Below are 21,881 nucleotides of genomic sequence, written 5' to 3' on the forward strand. Positions count from 1 at the left end.
GTGATTGTGTGTGATTGTGTGATTGATTCTGTGATTGTGATTCTGATTGTGTGTGATTGTGTGATGCTGATTGTGTGTGATTGTGTGATTCTGATTCAGTGACTGATTCTGTGACTGTGATTCTGATTGTGTGATTCAGTGATTGTGTGTGACTCAGTGATTCTGTGTGATTGTGTGATTGATTCTGTGATTGTGAGATTCTGTGTGATTGTGTGATTCTGATTGTGTGTGATTCTGTGATGCTGATTCTGTGACTGTGATTCTGTGATTGTGTGACTGTGATGCTGATTGTGTGACTCAGTGATTCTGACTGTGTGTGATTCAGTGATTCTGTGTGATTCTGATTCTGTGACTGTGTGTGTGATTGTGTGATTCTGATTGTGTGTGATTCAGTGATTCTGATTCTGTGACTCTGTGATCCAGTGATTCTGACTCTATGGTTGTTTGTGGTTCTGAGATTCTGATTCTGTGACTGTTATTCTGTGATTGTGTGTGATTCAGTAATGCTGATTGTGTTCCTGTGTGATTGAGTGATTCTGATTGTGTGTGCCCGTGATCCCGTGTGTGCCCGTGATCCCGTGTGTGCCCGTGATCCCGTGTGTGCCCGTGATCCCGTGTGTGCCCGTGACCCCGTGTGTGCCCGTGATCCCGTGTGTGCCCGTGATCCCGTGTGTGCCCGTGATCCCGTGTGTGCCCGTGATCCCGTGTGTGGCCGTGATCCCGTGTGTGCCCGTGATCCCGTGTGTGCCCGTGATCCCGTGTGTGCCCGTGATCCCGTGTGTGCCCGTGATCCCGTGTGTGCCCGTGATCCCGTGTGTGGCTCAGGGCTGGTTCCCCGAGCACAGAGCTGCCTGTGGAGCTGTCCTTGGGCCGTTACCTACAGCTGATGAGCTCCAAGAAGAGCGAAACCTGCTAAGCAAGGTCCTGTAGTATTGGCCTGAACCTGGGGGCACCTGCAGGGCACTGCCAGGGGGGCACTGCCAGGGGGGCACTGCCAGGGGGTGCCAATGTCACCTCCTGTGCTGGTGCAGAGCTCTGACAGGGTCAGCCCTGGCACAGAGCAGGGGCTCTCCCTGTTCTCTCCCTGCTTTGGGACAGGAAAAACAAGGGGAGCAAGAAAAATGTGAGTTTATAGAATTATATATGTGTATGTATATATATATATATGTGTGTGTGTGTGTGTATATATATATATATATGTGTATATATATATATATTAAAATTTTGTCTATATTATATATATGATTTTATTTTTAATATATATTATGTATATAAATAAAACATATATATAATTTATATATTGTATTTATAATTTTCTTTATATATATAAAATTTTATATACAAAATATGTAATAATATATAAAATATATATAATTGATATATATAATATATATAATTTAATATATATATATATTTATATATATTATATATATTTTATATATATATATATATATATATATATATATATATATATATATAAAAATAAATTAATATATATATAAAATACAGTTATTTTAGATGGTGGCCAAGTGTAGAATTTCCCACAGTAATTGGTGTGGGATTTCTAAATTGGCTCTGCTGTTAACTCTGTCAGAGGGTGCTGCTGAGGTTGTACCTGTGGAAAGGGGGAGAAGGTGAAAGGATGAAGGGAAATGATGAAATTTTGGAAGTTCACATCAGACACACTCAGCTGCAGTTTTCTAAGGTACTGCATTGTTTTCTGCTTTTAGTTGAACATATATTTTCAATAAGGATTTCCAAATAGCTGGATTTCCTGTCCCTGGCCAGGCTGGGCCCTGGCACACCCTGGCACAGTGGCAGTGTCCCTGCCATGGCAGGGTGGCACTGGGTGGGCCCATGCTGGATTCTGTACTCGAGTGCTTTCCCCTCCATGTGCCCCCAGAGTGGGAGCAGCCCCCTCAGCAATTGCTGGCTGCCACATCATTCCAGCCCACCTTGTGTTTCCTGGCACTTTGCTCACGGATTTTGCTGCCATTTTTGAAAAACCAAGGAGCCAGCAAACAAACAAACAAACAAAACCCACGCAAAAAAAATCCCAACCAAAACCCAAACCCAGCCTCCCCACCCCCTTCAAAGAACCCAACCCAACAAACCAAACCAGCTCAGGCCAAGCTGCTGCTTCCCTTCCCAGTTTTGGGAGCTGAGCACTGTAATTTGCATCCCAAACATAGTTGCAGTTCTTGTGGGTTTGGTTCATTGCTGTTTTGAACTTGGGGAAGATTCCCCATCTTCCTTCTTGCCAGCCTCACCACCGAGGGATCCTCCTGTGCCTGCTGGTTCAGGGATTAAAAACAGGTTTGTCAATTCTCCTCACAGAACCTCATTGCCAGCCCTGGCAGCAGTGTGGGAGCTGGGCTCTGCTTTCAGGGACAGGGACAGGACAAGGGGAAATGGCCTCAGGTGGGTGTTGGGGACAATTCCCACCTGGAAAGGGCTGTCCTGCCCTGGCAGGGTGGATTCCCCATCCCTGGAGGGTTTCAAAGCCCTGTGGATGTGGCACTTGGGGACAGGGGACAGTGCTGGGCATGGCTGGGTCCCTGAGGGCTTTTCCAGCCTGAACAATTCTGTGTTTCCATTGCAGCTCCAGGGCTGAGCTGCTCTCCCAGGGAAAAGTTCAAACCTCCTTCTCCTTTTGAGGCAGGCAGGAGCCTGGAGGAGGAGCTGGGATGGGAATGGAGCCCCAGGAGAGGCTGAGGGAGCTGGGAAGGGAATGGAGCCCCAGGAGGGGCTGAGGGAGCTGGGAAGGGAATGGAGCCCCAGGAGAGGCTGAGGGAGCTGGGAAGGGAATGGAGCCCCAGGAGGGGCTGAGGGAGCTGGGAAGGGAATGGAGCCCCAGGAGAGGCTGAGGGAGCTGGGAAGGGAATGGAGCCCCAGGAGAGGCTGAGGGAGCTGGGAAGGGAATGGAGCCCCAGGAGGGGCTGAGGGAGCTGGGAAGGGAATGGAGCCCCAGGAGGGGCTGAGGGAGCTGGGAAGGGAATGGAGCCCCAGGAGAGGCTGAGGGAGCTGGGAAGGGGCTCAGCCTGGAGAAAAGGAGGCTCGGGGGGCCCTTGTGGCTCTGCACAAGTCCCTGCCAGGAGGGGACAGCCAGGGAACAGGGACAGGACAAGGGGAAATGGCCTCAGGCTGGGCCAGGGCAGGCTCAGGGTGGACACCAGGAGGAATTTCTGCATGGAAAGGGTGCTCAGGCCTTGGCAGGGGCTGCCCAGGGAGGTTGGCAGTGCCCATCCCTGCAGGTGGCACCTGGATGTGGCACTCAGGGGACAAGGTGGGCATTGGGCACAGCTGGGACTGGGTGGGCTGGGAGAGCTTTTCCTGCTGAAAGGATTTTCTGGGATCATGGGGAGAGCAGATCCCTCATTCAGGTCCCATTTCAGGGCTCTCAGTCCCCTTCTCCTTGCAGAGGGCACAGAGGTGACACTCAGCTCCCCTGCAATGGAACTGTCACTCTGTGCCCTTCGTGCAGGCATTGTGTGTGGCACTGTTGGGTGCTGTGTCCTGGCACTGGCAGTGCCCAAGGCCAGGCTGGACAGGGCCAGGGTCACCCTGGGACAGTGCCAGGTGTCCCTGCCATGGCAGAGGTGACCCTGGATGGGCTCTGAGCTCCCTTCCCACCCAACCCAACCCAGGGTTCCCTGAATGAGGAATCCCTGAATGAGGAATCCCTGGGGAAGAGGTGGCAGCCATGGCACTGGCAGGGGCTTGGTGGGGAATGAGATGGGCTTGGAAACTCGTGTGCCCAAACCCCCCAACTTCTGCAAGTCATAAAAATGCCACTGAGGCTTTTTCCTGATAAATCCAGTAAAGACACAGCAGCACATTGGTTCTGTCTGTGGTTCCTGAACCATGGGAATACAGTGAGTTTTCAGCTCAGAGCTCATGTGTTTGTTTTCCTTCCTGGGAAGGAAAAAGGCTGAGGAGGGTTCTGAGCTGTGGGGTTCCAGCAGGACCTTGGGGAGTGCCAGGCTGTGCCCAGGGAGCTGTGCCAGTGCCAAGGCAGGACTTTGTGCTGCCCCTGGTGCCACCTGAGGCTGCTGCAGCCTGGGCTGAGCCAGCTGTAGTCTGCGTGGAACTGTAGGAGACTTGTTTGGGATTTTTGTCTTTTGTTTTTTAGGGTTAGACACATAAACCCCATATTTAATGGTTTTTAAGTTGGTGAATTTGGTAACTAAAGAGCAATGTAATAATTAGTTGAGTTATAAATTAGATTTTACACTGATGCAGAATTAACGTTCCTTTTTTTGGCTGCAGTGGGCTGAAATTTGGCATCATTTAGGACTATGGAGTGAAATAAGCCCTGAGAGCTGCTGAATTGTCCCTGTGCCCCCTTATTGGGGTACAAGCTGCTCCTTGCTCCTGTCACTCTTTTCATCTGTTTTCCAGGAAAGGGACCCTCTGTCACCAAACTGGTTTTATTTGCAACTTAATTTGAAGTTCTCTACTTCAATTAAGTTGTTCTGCTTCAATTAAGTTAGTTCTCTACTGATTTGAAGTTCTCCCTGGAAAATCCTAGGTGACCTCAGGGGCTCAAAGTTGAAAGAATTTTAACAATTTTTGTTTAAAGCCAACATTCTCCCAAACCCAACATCCCCACAAATCCTTTTCCAGGCTGAAGGATTCTGTGATCCTGCAGGGAAGAGGGATCAGTAACCTCTGATCCAGTACAAGCTGCTCCCTGCTCCTGTCACTCTTTTCATCTGATTTCCCAGGAAAGGGAGCCCTCTGTCAAACTGTTTTTATTTGCAACTTAATTCATTTGAAGTTTTCTACTTCCCTGGAAAATCCTAGGTGACCTCAGGGGCTCAAAGTTAAATGGATTTTAACAAGTTTTGTTTAAAGCCAACATTCTCCCAAACCCAACATCCCCACAAATCCTTTTCCAGGCTGAAGGATTCTGAAGAGGGGTCGCTCACCTCTGTCAGCCAGGGAAGGGAATGGGCTGAGCTTGTTCCTGCTGACCCCCAAAATCTCCAACTGCAGCATTTCCCCTTTTTTGGCTCAGAACAGAGGAATTTTTATGGGATATTTCTGCTTGTATCAATGCAGCTCTGGGCTTTTCAAACTAGAGCAACTGAAATGTTGAATTAATGTTTCCTGTGCCTTGGAAGGTGTTGACAAGCCTGGGTGTGTGTGTGTGGAATGGGGTAAGGACGAGAGGTGTCTGTCTGTCCTGGAATCCTCAGAATCAGAGTGAGGGACAGAATGCTGCTGCTCTTGTCACAGAATTCACACACAAACAGTGTTTGCCATTTCTGTCTCCAGAATGATTGAGGAGAGTGGCAAGAGGAGGAGGACCATGGCAGAGAAGAGGCAGCTGTTCATGGAAATGAGTAAGTAGGAAATGTGAGGACATCATGTCCTTGATGCTTCACTGAGAGCTTCCCTGGGCCAGCTGCAGCAGATTGTCCCCATCCTGTCCCCAAGTCCCTGCAGGGACAGCCATCCAGGTGCTGCTCAGGAGGAGAATGCCCAGAGGGAGTCAGGGATGCCTGGGGAGCTCATTTATCCCCAGTTCTGGGGAGCTCCTTCCTTAGGGAATGCTCACCTCTGTCATCCCTGACAGTGCCTGAGGGTTGTGGAGAATTATTTCAGTGAATAGTGACAGCAGGCAGAGCAGCTTTGGCCTTAAAAAGAGATTAAAAAATGGCCCTGCAATGCTGGTGGGAGTCAAGAAGTGGTTTGGGGGCTGATTTGTGCAGGATTCTCCTCTGGAAAAGAAGAGTTAATAATTGGTGTTTGCATGGCATCACATTATCCTGCTGCCCTGCAGGTGTCAGGGCTGAAGGGAATCCCTGGATTGGGCCAGCATGTCCTTAATTCCAGTTACACCCTGGGGGAGCTCTGATTTCAAACTTCATATTTATACTGGTTTGTTTCCAGAGTGGAATTGTTAGGGAATCAGGGAGTGTCTGGGTGGGAAAGGGCCTTAAATCCCACCCTTAAAGTGCCACCCCTGCCATGGCAGGGACACCTGGGACTGTGCCAGGGTGTGCCAGTGTCCAGCCTGGCCTTGGGCACTGCCAGGGATCCAGGGTGGGCACCCTGTGCCAGGGCACAACAATTCCCAATTCCCAGTATCCCATCCAGCCCTGCCCTCTGGCACTGGGAGCCATTCCCTGGGTCTGTCCCTCCTGTCCCCATCTCCATCCCTCCTGCCAGCCCCTCCAGGTGCTGCAGTTGGGTCACCCCAGAGCTTTCCCTTCTCCAGGCTGAACAATCCCAATTCTCGCAGCCTTTCCTACAGCAGAGCTGCTCCATCCCTCTGATCACCTTGGAGCCTCCTCTGGGCTCTCTGCAGCAGCTCCAGGTGCTTGTGCTGCTGCCCAGGGCTGGGGCAGCTCTGCAGGTGGGCTCTCACCTGGGCACAGGGGCAGAACCCCCCTGTGTGCCATGGCTGGGGTGGGTGGAGGAGACTCTGGAGCCTTTTGGCAGGGGCAGAGGGAAGCACCAGGAGGTGCAGAGGGTGAGCAGAGGGAAGCACAGCCCCACAGCAGCAGGTTCAGAGGGTGCTCAGAATCAAGCCCAGCCCCACAGCAGCAGGTTCAGAGGGAGCTCAGAATCAAGCACAGCCCCACAGCAGCACAGGGTGTGCAGAGGGAAGCCCAGCCCCACAGCAGCAGGTTCAGAGGGTGCTCAGAATCAAGCACAGCCCCACAGCAGCACAGGGTGCTCAGAATCAAGCCCAGCCCCACAGCAGCACAGCCCCACAGCAGAGGGTTCAGAGGGAAGCACAGCCCCACAGCACAGGTTCAGAGGATGCTCAGAATTAAGGCCAGCCCCACAGCAGCACAGCCCCACAGCACAGGTTCAGAGGGAGCTCAGAATCAAGCACAGCCCCACAGCACATGTTCAGAGAGAAGCACAGCCCCACAGCAGGTACAGGGTGAGCAGAGGGAAGCACAGCCCCAGAGCACAGGTTCAGAGGGTGCTCAGAATCAAGCCCAGCCCCACAGCAGCACAGGGTGAGCAGAAGGAATCACAGCCCCACAGCACCAGGTTCAGAGGGTGCTCAGAATCAAGGCCAGCCCCACAGCACAGGTTCAGAGGGAAGCACAACCCCACAGTAGCACAGGGTGCTCAGAATCAAGGCCAGCCCCACAGCAAAGGTTCAGAGGGTGTGCTCAGAATCAAGCCCAGCCCCACAGCAGCAGGTACAGGGTGCTCAGAGGGAAGCCCAGCCCCACAGCAAAGGTTCAGAGGGTGCTCAGAATCAAGGCCAGCCCCACAGCACAGGTTCAGAGAGTGTTGCAGAAGGAATCACAGCCCCACAGCAAAGGTTCAGAGGGTGTGCTCAGAATCAAGCCCAGCCCCACAGCAGCACAGCCCCACAGCACAGGTTCAGAGGATGCTCAGAATCAAGCCCAGCCCCACAGCAAAGGTTCAGAGGGTGCTCAGAATCAAGGCCAGCCCCACAGCAAAGGTTCAGAGGGAAGCACAACCCACAGTAGCACAGGGTGCTCAGAATCAAGCCCAGCCCCACAGCAGGTACAGGGTACTCAGAGGGAAGCCCAGCCCCACAGCAGAGGGTTCAGAGGGAGCTCAGAATCAAGGCCAGCCCCACAGCACCAGGTTCAGAGGGAAGCACAACCCCACAGTAGCACAGGGTGCTCAGAATCAAGGCCAGCCCCACAGCAGCAGGTACAGAGAGTGCTGCAGAAGGGAGCACAGCCCCACAGCAGAGGGTTCAGAGGGAAGCACAGCCCCACAGCACAGGTTCAGAGAGAAGCACAGCCCCAGAACAGCAGGTTCAGAGGGATGCTCAGAATCAAGGCCAGCCCCACAGCACAGGTTCAGAGGGATGCTCAGAATCAAGCCCAGCCCCACAGCAAAGGTTCAGAGGGTGCTCAGAATCAAGCCCAGCCCCACAGCAAAGGTTCAGAGGGTGCTCAGAATCAAGCACAGCCCCACAGCAGCTCTGCTTTGTTGCAGGAGCCCAGAACTTCGACGTGATCCGGCTCTCCACGTACAGAACCGCCTGCAAGCTGCGCTTCGTGCAGAAGAGGTGCAACCGTGAGTGCTGCCTGCCTCTCCTCCCCCTGCTGCATGGCTGCTGCATGGCTGCTGCATGGCTGCACCCCTGGAGGGCAGGGGAGCCCTGACCTGCTGTGTTTAACAGAGAGCTGATGCAGAATTGATTATGGAATTAAACAGGCAGTGAGCCTTACCCGATGCTCTGTGATATCTTCATGTTTATTCTTTAATGTTCAGAAAATGGGAAGTGCAAGGGAGCTGTGGTGTTGATTGCCCTCAGAGCTGGGTGTAGGTGGTGTCAAGCTCTGTGAGGGGCTCTTTGCTCACAGGGAACCCCAGGGAGCACAGGGCCAGTCCCTGCCTGTGGGGACACGGGTGACAGCAGTGACCATGGAGAGCTCTGGGCAGGGCAGGCTCTCCCCTTCCCTGCTGTGAGCTCTGGCCTTGGACAGCTCCCAGGTGGATCCCAGTGGATCCCAGTGGATCCCAGGTGAGCAGGATGCACTTTGTGCCCTGCCCCTGCTGAGCTGGACACGGCAAAGAGCAGAGCAGGATAACGTGTGCGAGGAGATCCCTAATCCCAGGGCACAGGAACTGACTGCTGGGGGCTGAGGAAGAGGAGGCCAGCAGGAGTCTCAGGTTCTCTGGCTGCTCACTGTGACCAGAGATGTGTCAGAAAATCTCTTTTCCCACCCCTGTGGTTGAAGAAGGAGTCAGAGCTCTCATTTTCTCAGTCTCAAGGGTGTTTATTGTTCCTTATCTATAAAATTCTTTCTCCTGTCCAGCCAAGCAAGACAGTCAGATGCACTCTGCCTGCCCCAGGGCTGTGTTATGTCTTTATCCTAAAAACTACATGTACAATATTTACAATTACTTCCCAATACCTATCACCTATGTTAGACAGTGAGCTTCTACTCTAAACCAATCCAAAAGTGCCCCCATCACAGCAGAAGATGGAGGCCAAGAAGAAGAAGGAGAAAGGCTGGACATGCCCAGATCCCTCCATCTTGCCCCCTGAACCTCCATTCTAAAAACCCCCAAAATCTATTTTTCACTCTGTGATAAATTCACTATCATTCTACTTAAACTTTCATGGCTTGTAATTCTTCATATAAAGGGTTCTGGCTGTAGTTAGAGTTTTAGGGTTCAGACTCTGTTTACCAGCACAGGGCACAAAGGAATGGCAGCTGCAGAGCTCTGCATAGGGCACTGGTGCCCACAGGAGCCCCTTGGCACCCCTGGGCTGGGCATGGGGCACTGGTGCCCACAGGAGCCCCTTGGCACCCCTGGGCTGGGCATGGGGCACTGGTGCCCACAGGAGCCCCTTGGCACCCCTGGGTTGGGCATGGGGCCAGAGCTCTGCATAGGGCACTGGTGCCCACAGGAGCCCCTTGGCACCCCTGGGCTGGGCATGGGGCACTGGTGCCCACAGGAGCCCCTTGGCACCCCTGGGCTGGGCATGGGGCACTGGTGCCCACAGGAGCCCTTTGGCACCCCTGGGCTGGGCATGGGGCACTGGTGCCCACAGGAGCCCTTTGGCACCCCTGGGCTGGGCATGGGGCACTGGTGCCCACAGGAGCCCCTTGGCACCCCTGGGCTGGGCATGGGGCACTGGTGCCCACAGGAGCCCCTTGGCACCCCTGGGCTGGGCATGGGGCCCTGCAGCTCTCTCTGGTCACAGGGGGATGGCACAGCCTGGTCCCTGGGGGTGTTTTGTGTGAGAAACACAAAGTTAGCTCAGTGTGAGGAGGGCATGAGCTCACACTGGCTGCAGGTCATTCTGAAATGTCACCGTGTCCCTGCTCTGGGTGGCTGCTGATCCTTGGCTGTCCCCTCCACCCTCCTGCAAACCTTAAAAGCTTGGGAACATCTCAGAATGTTGCTTCATGTGGTTCTGCAGATCTCTCACTGTGCTTTGGGAAAGGTTTCTGCACGTTGTTAACACTGCTTGGATGCAGCAGGGAAATTTGGGGGAGTGCTTGGGAGCCCCAGACCTGTGTTTATAAAACATTATTATGCTCTGGGTTTGGGAACTGGATCAACTGGAAACTGCCAGAGTTTAACTGGAACAGCAAGTTCCTCCTCCCAGTGAGCATGAGGGTGTTCAAAATCGCTGTGAACACTTTGTGGTGGATTTAGAGCTTCATCAGATCCCAGAGTGGTTTGGGTGTGGGGAGGGCCCTTAAATCCCACCCAGTGCCACCCCTGCCATGGCAGGGGCACCTCCCACTGTGCCAGGGTGTGCCAGTGTCCAGCCTGGCCTTGGGCACTGCCAGGGATCCGGGGGCAGCCCCAGCTGTGCCAGGGCCTGCCCACCCTGCCAGGGAGGAATTGGGGCTGGAGCACTGCAGGCTCAGGGGGAGGGCTCTGCTCCTCCCAGGTGTCACCAAGATATTTTCTGAAAAATCCCTTTGTCAGGATTTTTCTCCTGAGAAGCCTCAGAAAAGAAATGCAAACAATAATTATCTGACTGCTTCGAGTGTGGGCTGGAGGTTGCTCACGAGCAGGTGCATCTTTGATTGGTTCCATGGGAATTGTTTTTAATTAATGACCAATCACAGCCAGCTGTGTCAGGCCTCTGGTCAGTCACAGGTTCTTATTATTCATTCCTTTCTGGCTTTTTGATGTAGCCTTTCTCTTTTTTTAATATCGTTTTAGTATATCATTTTATGATATGACATGACATTATATGATATAATGTAATAGTACGTAATATATATAATATAATATAATATAATATAATATAATATAATATAATATAATATAATATAATATAATATAATATAATATAATATAATATAATGTAATATATACAATATATAATATAATGTATAATATAATATAATACAATACAATATATAATATATATAATGTAATATATAACATAACACCACACAACACAACACATCTTATATCATATATAATATAATATATAATGCATACTAGATATAATATATAACATATAATAGATTATATAATATATACTATTATACAATAGAAATTATATAATATATATAATATGGGGCTGTTTAGCCTGGAGAAGAGGAGACTCAGAGGTGACCTTATTGCTCTCTGCACCTTCCTGAAGGGAGCTTGGAGACAGGTAGGGATTGGTCTCTGACAGAACCAGAGGACACAGTCTGCAGCTATCTCAGTGTTGGGGAGGATGAAAGTTTGACAAGAAAGTCTCACAGGTATGTGTGCTTAACAGAAAGATTTTTAAATGTGGAGTCTGATGAAGGAATAGAGATGGAAGCAAGTTTTGATATAGAAGAAAAGAATTGCTGAGCCAGTCTTGCTGGATAACCAAGAGGCAAAGGGTGTGTGAGTTAGAAGGGGTTTGTATGGCTTAGAGCAAAGGATAAACCCACCCCAAACAAGAAGGTGTTTGTACCAAGCAGAAAAATAACACAGGCAAACAAGACTGCCAATGTTGCAAGTAGAAAAAAGGTCTCAGAATTTTCCACTGCAAGAAAACTGAAAAACAACTTCTAGCTTAAACTGTAATGTACTGACTTTAGTGATTGGAGAACAGTAACATGAATATGGTAATTACAGTAGTTATGATAGGCTCTAGGTAAAAATTAAGGTATAGATTGGTTCTGCTGTATGAAGATGCTCAGCAAAGAAAAGTATAGAATGCATTGTGACCAAAACCAAAGTATACAATGCATTTGTAGCCAGAATTAAAGGGTCTTCAGGCTTGTCTGGAGCTGACAGCTGTAGGCACAGCTCCATCACCCACAACCCTGGACTGCTGTAACAACTTGGATACAATAAACTGCATTTTGTGTACAATAAACTGCACTTTGGAGAGCTGCCTGGAGTCCCACATCCCTCATTTCAGCTTTTACAGTGGCGCCCAACGTGGGGCACCATCAGTAAGAGCCTGAATGAGGGATGCAGGACTCCAGCTGTAGGCACAGCTCTGTCACCCACAACCCTGGACTGCTGTAACACCTTGGAAACAATAAACTGCATTTTGGAGAGCCCCTGGAGTCCCACATCTCTCATTTAGGTTTTATATTAGGAAGAAATTTTTCTCCAAAAGGATAATAAAGCGCTGGAATGCTCTTCCCAGGGAGGGGGTGGAATCACCATCTCTGCATGTGTTTATAAAAACACTGGACATGGCACTGGGTGCTGTAGTTGAGGTGTTAGGGCATAGGATGATCGTAGAGGTCTCTTCCAACCTCATGATCCTGTGATTCTGTTTTCCCTCTGTTTCCCAGTTCACCTTGTTGATATCTGGAACATGATTGAAGCCTTCAGAGATAACGGCCTTAACACCCTGGACCACAGCACGGAGCTCAACGTGTCCCGCCTGGAAACCATCATCTCCTCCATCTACTACCAGCTGAACAAGCGGCTGCCCTCCAGCCACCAGATCAGCGTGGAGCAGAGCATCAGCCTGCTGCTCAACTTCATCCTGGCAGCCTACGACAGGTCAGTGTGCCCCCTGGGTGCCAGCCCTGCCTGCCTGGGCAGTGCCAGTGTGCCCTCTGTGTGCCAGCCCTGCCTGCCTGAGCAGTGCCAGGGCATCAGCCTGCTGCTCAACTTCATCCTGGCAGCCTATGGCAGGTCAGGGTGCCCCTGGGTGCCAGCCCTGCCTGCCTGGGTAGTGCCAGGCCATCAGCCTGCTGCTCAACTTCATCCTGGCAGCCTACGACAGGTCAGTGTGCCCCTTGTGTGCCAGCCCTGCCTGCCTGGGTAGTGCCAGGGCATCAGCCTGCTGCTCAACTTCATCCTGGCAGCCTATGACAGGTCAGTGTGCCCCCTGGGTGCCAGCCCTGCCTGCCTGAGCAGTGCCAGGGCTGCCAGAGCAGTGCCAGGGCATCAGCCTGCTGCTCAACTTTGTCCTGGCAGCCTATGACAGATCAGTGTGCCCCCTATGTGCCAGCCCTGCCTGCCTGAGCAGTGCCAGTGTGCCCCTTGTGTGCCAGCCCTGCCTGTCTGAGCAGCAGGAGTGTGCCCAGGAATGTGCCAGGGCTGCCCTCTGAGGGGAGCTGGGCACTGCTGGGAACTCTGTGCTGAGCTCCCAGCTGGGCTGGGCTCAGAGCAGAGCAGGGCAGGGATGGAGCAGAGCAGGGATGAAGCAGAGCAGGGATGGAGCAGAGCAGGGCAGGGATGGGGCAGAGCAGGGATGGAGCAGAGCAGGGCAGGGATGGAGCAGAGCAGGGCAGGGATGGGGCAGGGCAGGGATGGGGCAGAGCAGGGCAGGGATGGGGCAGGGCAGGGATGGAGCAGAGCAGGGATGAAGCAGAGCAGGGCAGGGATGGGGCAGAGCAGGGCTCGGGCAGAGCAGAGCAGGGATGAAGCAGGGCAGGCAGGGATGGGGCAGAGCAGGGATGGAGCAGGGCAGAGCAGGGACGAAGCAGAGCAGAGCAGGGATGGGGCAGAGCAGGGACGAAGCAGAGCAGGGCAGGGATGGGGCAGAGCAGAGCAGGGATGGAGCAGAGCAGAGCAGGGATGAAGCAGAGCAGAGCAGGGATGGAGCAGAGCAGAGCAGGGATGAAGCAGAGCAGGGATGGGGCAGAGCAGAGCAGGGATGAAGCAGAGCAGGCAGGGATGAAGCAGGGCAGGGATGGGGCAGAGCAGGGCAGGGATGAAGCAGAGCAGGGCAGGGATGAAGCAGAGCAGGGCAGGGCTCGAGCAGAGCAGGGATGAAGCAGAGCAGGGATGGGGCAGAGCAGGGCTCGGGCAGAGCAAGGATGAAGCAGGGCAGGGCTCAGAGCAGAGCAGGGCAGGGATGGGGCAGAGCAGGGATGGAGCAGAGCAGGGCAGGGATGGGGCAGAGCAGGGCAGGGATGGAGCAGAGCAGGGATGGGGCAGAGCAGGGATGGGGCAGAGCAGGGATGGAGCAGAGCAGGGATGGGGCAGAGCAGGGATGGGGCAGAGCAGGGATGGGGCAGAGCAGGGCAGGGATGGGGCAGAGCAGGGCTCGGGCAGAAGCAGAGCAGGGATGGAGCAGGGCAGGGCTCAGAGCAGAGCAGGGCTCGGGCAGAGCAGAGCAGGGCTCGGGCAGAGCAGGGATGGAGCAGGGCAGGGCTCAGGCAGGGCAGAGCAGGGATGAAGCAGAGCAGGGATGAAGCAGGGCAGGGATGAAGCAGAGCAGGGCAGGGATGGGGCAGAGCAGGGCAGGGATGGGGCAGAGCAGGGCGGGGATGGAGCAGGGCAGGGATGAAGCAGAGCAGGGATGAAGCAGAGCAGAGCAGGGATGGAGCAGGGCAGGCCAGGGATGGGGCAGAGCAGGGATGAAGCAGGGCAGGGCTCAGAGCAGGGATGGGGCAGAGCAGAGCAGGGATGAAGCAGAGCAGAGCAGGTATGAAGCAGAGCAGGGCAGGGATGAAGCAGAGCCGGGCTCAGGCAGAGCAGAGCAGGGCTCGGGCAGAGCAGAGCAGGGCTCAGGCTCCCTCTCCAGGAGCTCAGCAGCACGGCAGGCTGTGCTTTTATAGAAACGCCCATCCCTGTTGGAACGCTGAGATACTCACAGAGTGCTCACAGAAAGTGCTGCTGGCACCATCAGAACCTTTAACATTCCCCCTGGCAGGTGCCATCCCAGAAACCTGGAGTGATTCGGGTGGGAAGGGACTGTACCAGCTATCCAGTGCCACCCCTGGCAGGGCCAGGTGCCTTCCCACCCAAACCATTCTGGGTCCTGCTCCTCCAGGCCCTTGCCCAAAGCCCCTCTCAGCTCTCTCAGGGTCTCCCTTCAGGGATTTCTGCTTTTCCAGCTCTCCCCACACTCACCCTCTGCTTTCCCCATCTCTGCATTTTCCATGCCAGTCCAAATTCCCCGGCCAGCAAGTTTAGTTACTGTTATTTGAAATGCTGGGAGTTGCTGGAGGTGGTGGCTGTTGTTGTTCCCATTATTTCTGGGGCTCTGGGGTGGCTGTTGTTGTTATTCCCATGATTTCTGGGCTGGTTATTTTTGTTCCCATTATTTCTGTGATTCTGGGGTGGTTGTTGTTATTCCCATGATTTCTGCGGTTGTGGTTTTTGTTATTCCCATTATTTCTGAGGTGGCTGTTGTTATTCCCATGGTTTCTGGGTGATTGTGTTCCCATGATTTCTGGGGCTCTGGTTGTTGTTGTTATTCCCATGATTTCTGGGGCTCTGGTTGTTGTTGTTCCCATGATTTCTGGGGTGACTGTTGTTTTTGTTCCCATTATTTCTGTGATTCTGGGGTGGTTGTTATTGTTATTCCCATGATTTCTGGGGTGGTTGTTATTTTTGTTCCCATGGTTTCTGGGGTGCTTGTTATTGTTATTCCTATGGTTTCTGGGACTCTGGGGTGGCTGCTGTCATTCCCATGATTTCTGGGGTGGCTGTTGTTTTTGTTCCCATTATTTCTGTGATTCTGGGGTGGTTGTTATTGTTGTTCCCATGATTTCTGGGGTGGTTGTTGTTGTTATTCCCATGATTTCTGGGGTGGTTGTTATTGTTGTTCCCATGGTTTCTGGTGTGGCTGTTGTTTTTGTTCCCATTATTTCTGTGATTCTGGGGTGGTTGTTGTTGTTGTTCCCATGATTTCTGGGGCTCTGGGGTGGTTGTTGTTGTTCCCATGATTTCTGGGGTGGCTGTTGTTTTTGTTCCCATTATTTCTGTGATTCTGGGGTGGTTATTGTTGTTCCCATGGTTTCTGGGGTGGTTTTTGTTGTTATTCCCATGGTTTCCGGGACTCTGGGGTGGCTGCTGCCATTCCCACGATTTCTGGGCGGTTTTGTCTCCATCCCTGTGCAGTTCTCACAGGTGCCTTTCCCTGCAGTGAGGGCCATGGGAAGCTGACAGTGTTCTCAGTGAAAGCCATGCTGGCCACCATGTGTGGGGGGAAGATCCTGGACAAGCTCAGATGTGAGTACCCCTGAGGAATCCCACCCTTTATGGACCCTTTCCTTCCCTCTCTTTGTTCTGTTCAGTTCTGGAGGGTTTTGTGGTGCTGATTTTGTGATCTTTACACTGAGCTGGGGCTGTGCAGAATTCCAGAGCCATTAGGGTGGGACAATCCCTTCCAGCCCACGGAGTCCAAGCTGTGCCCATTGTCCCCAGAGCACTGGGTGCCACATCCAGGCCTCCTGGGACACCTCCAGGGATGGTTGTTCCATATTCCAATTCCTGGTTATCCCAAGCCCATTCCTTCAATTTAGCACTTCTTTAAATGGAGAGCTTGAGGGCTGCTTTCCAATAGGAATGTCCCAGGTGTCTCCATTTCCCTGTTTTGGGATGTTGGAGGTTCCTGTGAATCTCCTGAAGCTCTCTGCACCCTCTCACTCTGCAATCCCAGCATGGTTTGGGTTGGAAGGGACCTGGGGACACCTCCCAGTGTCCCAGGCTGTTCCCAGCCCTGTCCTGAGCCCTGCTGGCCCCTGGGCTCAGCTCCTTTCCCTTCTGAGCAAACCCCAAATCCTGCTGGACGAGCACAGAGAGCAGGATTCCTCCAGCTGGAGAGAAAAGTGGTGGTGGAAGAGTTCTAGAAAATCAGTTCTGGAAAATCCTGAGCAGATGGGGAACAGCAAAGAGCTGCTCCTTCCCCTTTTCCAGCTGCTCCTTCCCATTCCAGCTGCTCCTTCCCCTTTTCCAGCTGCTCCTTCCCCTTCCAGCTGCTCCTTCCCCTTCCAGCTGCTCCTTCCCCATTCCAGCTGCTCCTTCCCCTTTTCCAGCTGCTCCTTCCCCTTCCAGCTGCTCCTTCCCCATTCCAGCTGCTCCTTCCCCATTCCAGCTGCTCCTTCCCCATTCCAGCTGCTCCTGCTCTGGATTTCTTCTCAGCATTATGATTGTGCTGCTTGGCTTTCCCCCTCTCTTTCCTGTTGGTTTTCTCAGTTTTTACAGAGGCACCTGAGAGCTGTTTTAAAAGATTTTATTCTATTATCAGAGATTTTATTCTACTAAGAATAATCTTATTCTATTAAAAATAAAATCTTAAAAATGTTTATTAAAAGATCTTATTCTATTAAGAATAAAATCTTAAAAAGATTTTATTTTTTTATTTTACAAAAGGATTTTTTTATTCTATTAAGAATAAAATCTTAAAAAGATTTTATTCTGTTATCAGTATTATCAGTGAGACACCAGAGATGTAAAACCCAATGCCATTCCATCAGAAGCCAATTCATTTATTGGTTACAACAGCGTTGAGAGGATATCCTACTTTTTATTTCTTTATTTTTACTTATTACATCCTGCTTTTTAGCATTTCCAGTTTCACTGCCAATTCCCCACGTGGAAATTTCCCACTTTGACCACAAAACCACATTTTTCACTGCAAGACAAACATTGGTGGGGTTTGGGGGGTTTTTGATTTTCCCTTGGCACAACCTGGGCTGTTGTGTCTCATTTTCATATTTCCATACCTTGAATTTCTCTCCCTTTAGGATCACTTCTCTGCCTGCTCAATGTGAGCACACCCAGGAGCTTTCAGCCCATTTTAAATACAATTGTGTCCTGTCCCTGTTGTGTCCCACCCTGCCAGGTTCATTGCAGACCTTCAGCTCCTGTGCAGGAGGATTCTGCTCCAGAATTGAATTAGGATTCTGGAATTTTGGCTCTCTAATTTTAGTTGTTCCCATTGGTTTCATTTTGTGTGCATTTTCATCCTGACCTTTTTTTCCACATTCAGTTTCTAGGTTAAGTCTAATTTTTCTGGCTGGCTTGTTTTTCTAAAATACACAAATCCACCATTTTAAATATATTTTTTTCTTTTTTCCCCCCATTTCTCCTAATATGTTTTCTTTATAAAAGATGTTATAAATAATAATGTTATAAAAATAATGGTATAAACATTATTCAAGGGACCTTCAGTTGAGGCTGCTCTGTTCAGTCAGTGATACAAATTCCAGGTGTCTTTATCCCTCTCAGCTAAGGCATTGCAGGCTTCTTCCTGAGCTCATTCTTTCAGAAAACTGGGGTAATTCCTCCAGTTTACTGGAAATGTGCCTTTCTGAAAGTGTCTTGTTTTCTGAAGCTGGTTTTGATCACTGAAATGAAGGTTATTTTTGATGTTTAATTACTGATGGTGCCTGAAATAACAGCAGAGAGGGCTCAGTGCCACGGAGGAGATCGGGGATCTGTCACATCCTGGGCAGTTCTAGGTCGGGTTTGCATTGGTGAATGCTCCCTTTGGAGCATCCCAGGCTCTGGGGGTGCCTCAGGGCCCGGCTGGCTCTGTGTGAGAGAGATCTCTGCAAGGAGGTTCTGGGTCCCAGCACAGTTCTGGTTTCTGTCTGGCATCGTTGAGATCTGTTTGACATCAATGTTCTGTTGTGCTTTCTGCATCCTGCCCTGGACTGGTCTTTGCTGGGGTGTGGGGAGGGGATCAGGGACCCCCAGGGCTCAGGAGGAGCAGGGACAGGGAATGGGGCACCTGCAGCACCTCCCTCTTCTCCTTCCATCCTTACAAACATCAGGGAACGTCTGCTCAGCACCTTTTGGTCTCCCCACAGAGCTGCTTAAAGAGTGTGAACTCCTCTGATCACAAATGTTCTCAGAATGCCAGAATGGTTTGGGCTGGAAGGGACCTTAAATCCTACCCCAATTAAATCCCACCCCATTAAATCCCACCTCAATTAAATCCCACCCCAATTAAATCTCACCTCATTACATCCCACCCCATTAAATCCTGCCCCATTCCACCCCCATTCCATGGCAGGGACACCTCCCAATGTTCCACCCCAATGTCCAGCCTGGCCTTGGGCACTGCCAGGGATCCAGGGGCAGTGCCAGCCGTGCCAGGGCCTGCCCACCCTGCCAGGGAACAATTCCTCATTGCCAAAACCTCAGATCCAAAATGGGATCTGATTCCCGTTCCCAGGTGTGCATCTGGGGATGAGCTTGGTGCCCTTGGCTTCCAACAGCTCCTGGTGAGGCTGGGAAGGGAATGGAGCCCCAGGAGGGGCTGAGGGAGCTGGGAAGGGAATGGAGCCCCAGGAGAGGCTGAGGGAGCTGGGAAGGGAATGGAGCCCCAGGAGGGGCTGAGGGAGCTGGGAAGGGAATGGAGCCCCAGGAGAGGCTGAGGGAGCTGGGAAGGGAATGGAGCCCCAGGAGGGGCTGAGGGAGCTGGGAAGGGAATGGAGCCCCAGGAGGGGCTGAGGGAGCTGGGAAGGGAATGGAGCCCCAGGAGAGGCTGAGGGAGCTGGGAAGGGAATGGAGCCCCAGGAGGGCTGAGGGGCTGGGAAGGGAATGGAGCCCCAGGAGAGGCTGAGGGAGCTGGGAAGGGAATGGAGCCCCAGGAGAGGCTGAGGGAGCTGGAAGGGAATGGAGCCCCAGAGAGGCTGAGGGAGCTGGAAGGGAATGGAGCCCAGGAGGGCTGAGGGAGCTGGGAAGGGAATGGAGCCCCAGGAGGGGCTGAGGGAGCTGGGAAGGGGCTCAGCCTGGAGAAAAGGAGCTCAGGGGGACCTTGTGGCTCTGCACAAGTCCCTGCCAGGAGGGGACAGCCAGGGGACAGGGACAGGACAAGGGAAATGGCCTCAGGCTGGGCCAGGGCAGGCTCAGGGTGGACACCAGGAGGAATTTCTGCATGGAAAGGGTGCTCAGGCCTTGGCGGGGGCTGCCCAGGGAGGTTGGCAGTGCCCATCCCTGCAGGTGGCACCTGGATGTGGCACTGGGTGCCCTGGGCTGGGCACAAGGTGGGCATTGGGCACAGGTTGGGATTTTCCAGCCTGAATGATCCTGGGCTGCGGTGCCCCTGCCATTCCCTGTGCCCTCAGTGGGCATTTCCCTGGAACTCTGCCAACTGTGGCACTGGCACAGCCGAGTTCCACTCTGGAGCCTCCTCTGGGGGTTCTGTAGGTTCAGGTTCCAGCTGAGTTCCCCTGGAGTTCTCCTGCTCTGCTCCCTCTCTGTGCCAGCTGTGCATGGGATCCATGGGATGGGATGATAGGATGGCATGGCATGGGATGGGATGGGATGGGATAATGGGATCCATGGCATGGCATGGCATGGGATCCATGGAATGGGATAATGGGATGGGATCCATGGGATGGGATAATGGGATGGGATGGGATCCATGGGATAATGGGATGCGATGATGGGATGGGATAATGGGATGGGATGGGATAATGGGATGGGGTGGGATGATGGGATCCATGGGATGGGATTCATGGAATGGGATGAGATAATGGAATGAGATAATGGGATGATGGGATGGGATGGGATAATGGGATGGCATGGCATGGGATGGGATAATGGGATGGGTTAATGGGATCCATAGGTTAATGAGATGGAATGGCATGGTATGGCATGGCATGGCATGGATTCCATGGCATGGCATGGGATAATGGGATGGGATAATGGGATGGGATAATGGGGTGGGATAATGGGATGGCATGGCATGGCATGGGGTTGGATCCATGGAATGGGATAATTGGATAATGGGATAATGGGATGGGATGGTGTGGCATGGCATGGGATGGGATCCATGGGATCCATGGAATGGGATAATGGGATGGCATGGGATGGGATGGGATCCATGGAATGGGATGGGATGGGATGGGATCCATGGGATGGGATGGGATGGGATCCATGGGATGGGATCCATGGGATGGGATGGGATGGGATGGGATCCATGGAATGGGATTGGATCCATGGAATGGGACGGCATGGGATGGGATGGGATCCATGGGATGGGATGGGATAATGGGACGGGATGGGATGGGATCCATGGAATGGGATAATGGGATGGGATAATGGGATGGCATGGCATAGGATCCATGGTATGGGATGGGATCAATGGGATGGGATAGGACCAATGGGATGGGATGGGATAGGATGGGATGGGATGGGATGGGATGGGATGGGATCCATGGGATGGGATCCATGGGATGGGATAATGGGACGGGATGGGATGGGATCCATGGCATGGCGTGGCCTGGAGGAAGCAGGGCCTGGGAGCCCTGGCCTGGCTGAGTCCTGCCCGGCCATCACCCTGCTCAGAGCCCAGCCCAGGGAACCCTCGGGGTGCACGGGAGCCGTTCCCGCAGTGACCCCACATTGATGGGGGTTTATTGTATTTCCTTACAGATATTTTCTCTCAGATCTCAGATTCCAACGGGCTGCTGGTGTTCCCCAAGTTCGAGCAGTTCCTGCGGGAGGTGCTGAAGCTGCCCACGGCCGTGTTCGAGGGGCCCTCCTTCGGCTACACCGAGCACTCGCTGCGCACCTGCTTCCCGCAGCAGGTCAGGGATGGCACTGGGGATTTGGGGTTGGGAATTGGGGTCGGGGATTTGGGGTCTGGGAATTGGGGTCTGGGATTGGGGGTTTGGGATTGGGGATTTGGGGTCTGGGATTGGGGATTTGGGGTCTGGGATTGGGGATTTGGGATTGGGGATTTGGGGTCTGGGATTGGGGATTTGGGGTCTGGGATTGGGGATTTGGGGTTGGGGATTTGGGGTCTGGGATTGGGAATCAGAGATTTGGGGTCTGGGATTGGGGATTTGGGGGCGGGGATTGGGGATTTGGGGTCTGGGATTGGGGATTTGGGGGTGGGGATTGGGGATTTGTGGTCTGGGATTGGGAATCAGAGATTTGGGGTCTGGGATTGGGGATTTGGGGCCGGGGATTGGGGATTTGGGGTCTGGGATTGGGGATTTGGGGGCTGGAGTTGGGGATTTGGGGTCTGGGATCAGGGATTTGAGGGTCTGGGATTGGGGATTTGGGGTTGAGGGTCTGGGATTTGGGGTGTGGGGTTTGGGGTCTGGAATTGGGAGTTGGGGTCTGGGATTGGGAATCAGAGATTTGGGGTTTGGGATTGGGGATTTGGGGTCTGGGATTGGGAATCAGAGATTTGGGGTCTGGGATTGGGGATTGGGGATTTGGGGTCTGGGATTGGGGATTTGGGATTGGGGATTTGGGGGCGGGGATTGGGGATTTGGGGTCTGGGATTGGGGATTTGGGGTCTG

General features: G+C 52.6%; 1 protein-coding gene across 6 annotated transcripts in view; it reads left to right on the top strand.

Annotated features, from left to right (window-relative positions):
- The window catches only part of DTNB (dystrobrevin beta), a 152,107-nt gene that overhangs the window by 11,226 nt on the left and 119,000 nt on the right, over positions 1–21,881 (top strand). For 5 of the 6 annotated variants that reach the window (XM_064710003.1, XM_064710002.1, XM_064710005.1 and 2 more), the window contains exons 3-7: positions 5,281–5,348; positions 7,948–8,028; positions 12,222–12,435; positions 15,758–15,843; positions 21,004–21,158. In XM_064710003.1, the coding sequence (XP_064566073.1) occupies positions 5,282–5,348; positions 7,948–8,028; positions 12,222–12,435; positions 15,758–15,843; positions 21,004–21,158 (603 nt within the window). In that variant the 5' untranslated portion in view covers position 5,281. Of the gene's footprint in view, positions 1–5,280; positions 5,349–7,947; positions 8,029–12,221; positions 12,436–15,757; positions 15,844–21,003; positions 21,159–21,881 lie in introns of those variants that run through there. The other variant, XM_064710007.1, reaches the window with a different exon arrangement.

Source organism: Zonotrichia leucophrys, chromosome 3 (genome assembly GCF_028769735.1).
Source record: "Zonotrichia leucophrys gambelii isolate GWCS_2022_RI chromosome 3, RI_Zleu_2.0, whole genome shotgun sequence".
NCBI lineage: Eukaryota > Metazoa > Chordata > Aves > Passeriformes > Passerellidae > Zonotrichia > Zonotrichia leucophrys.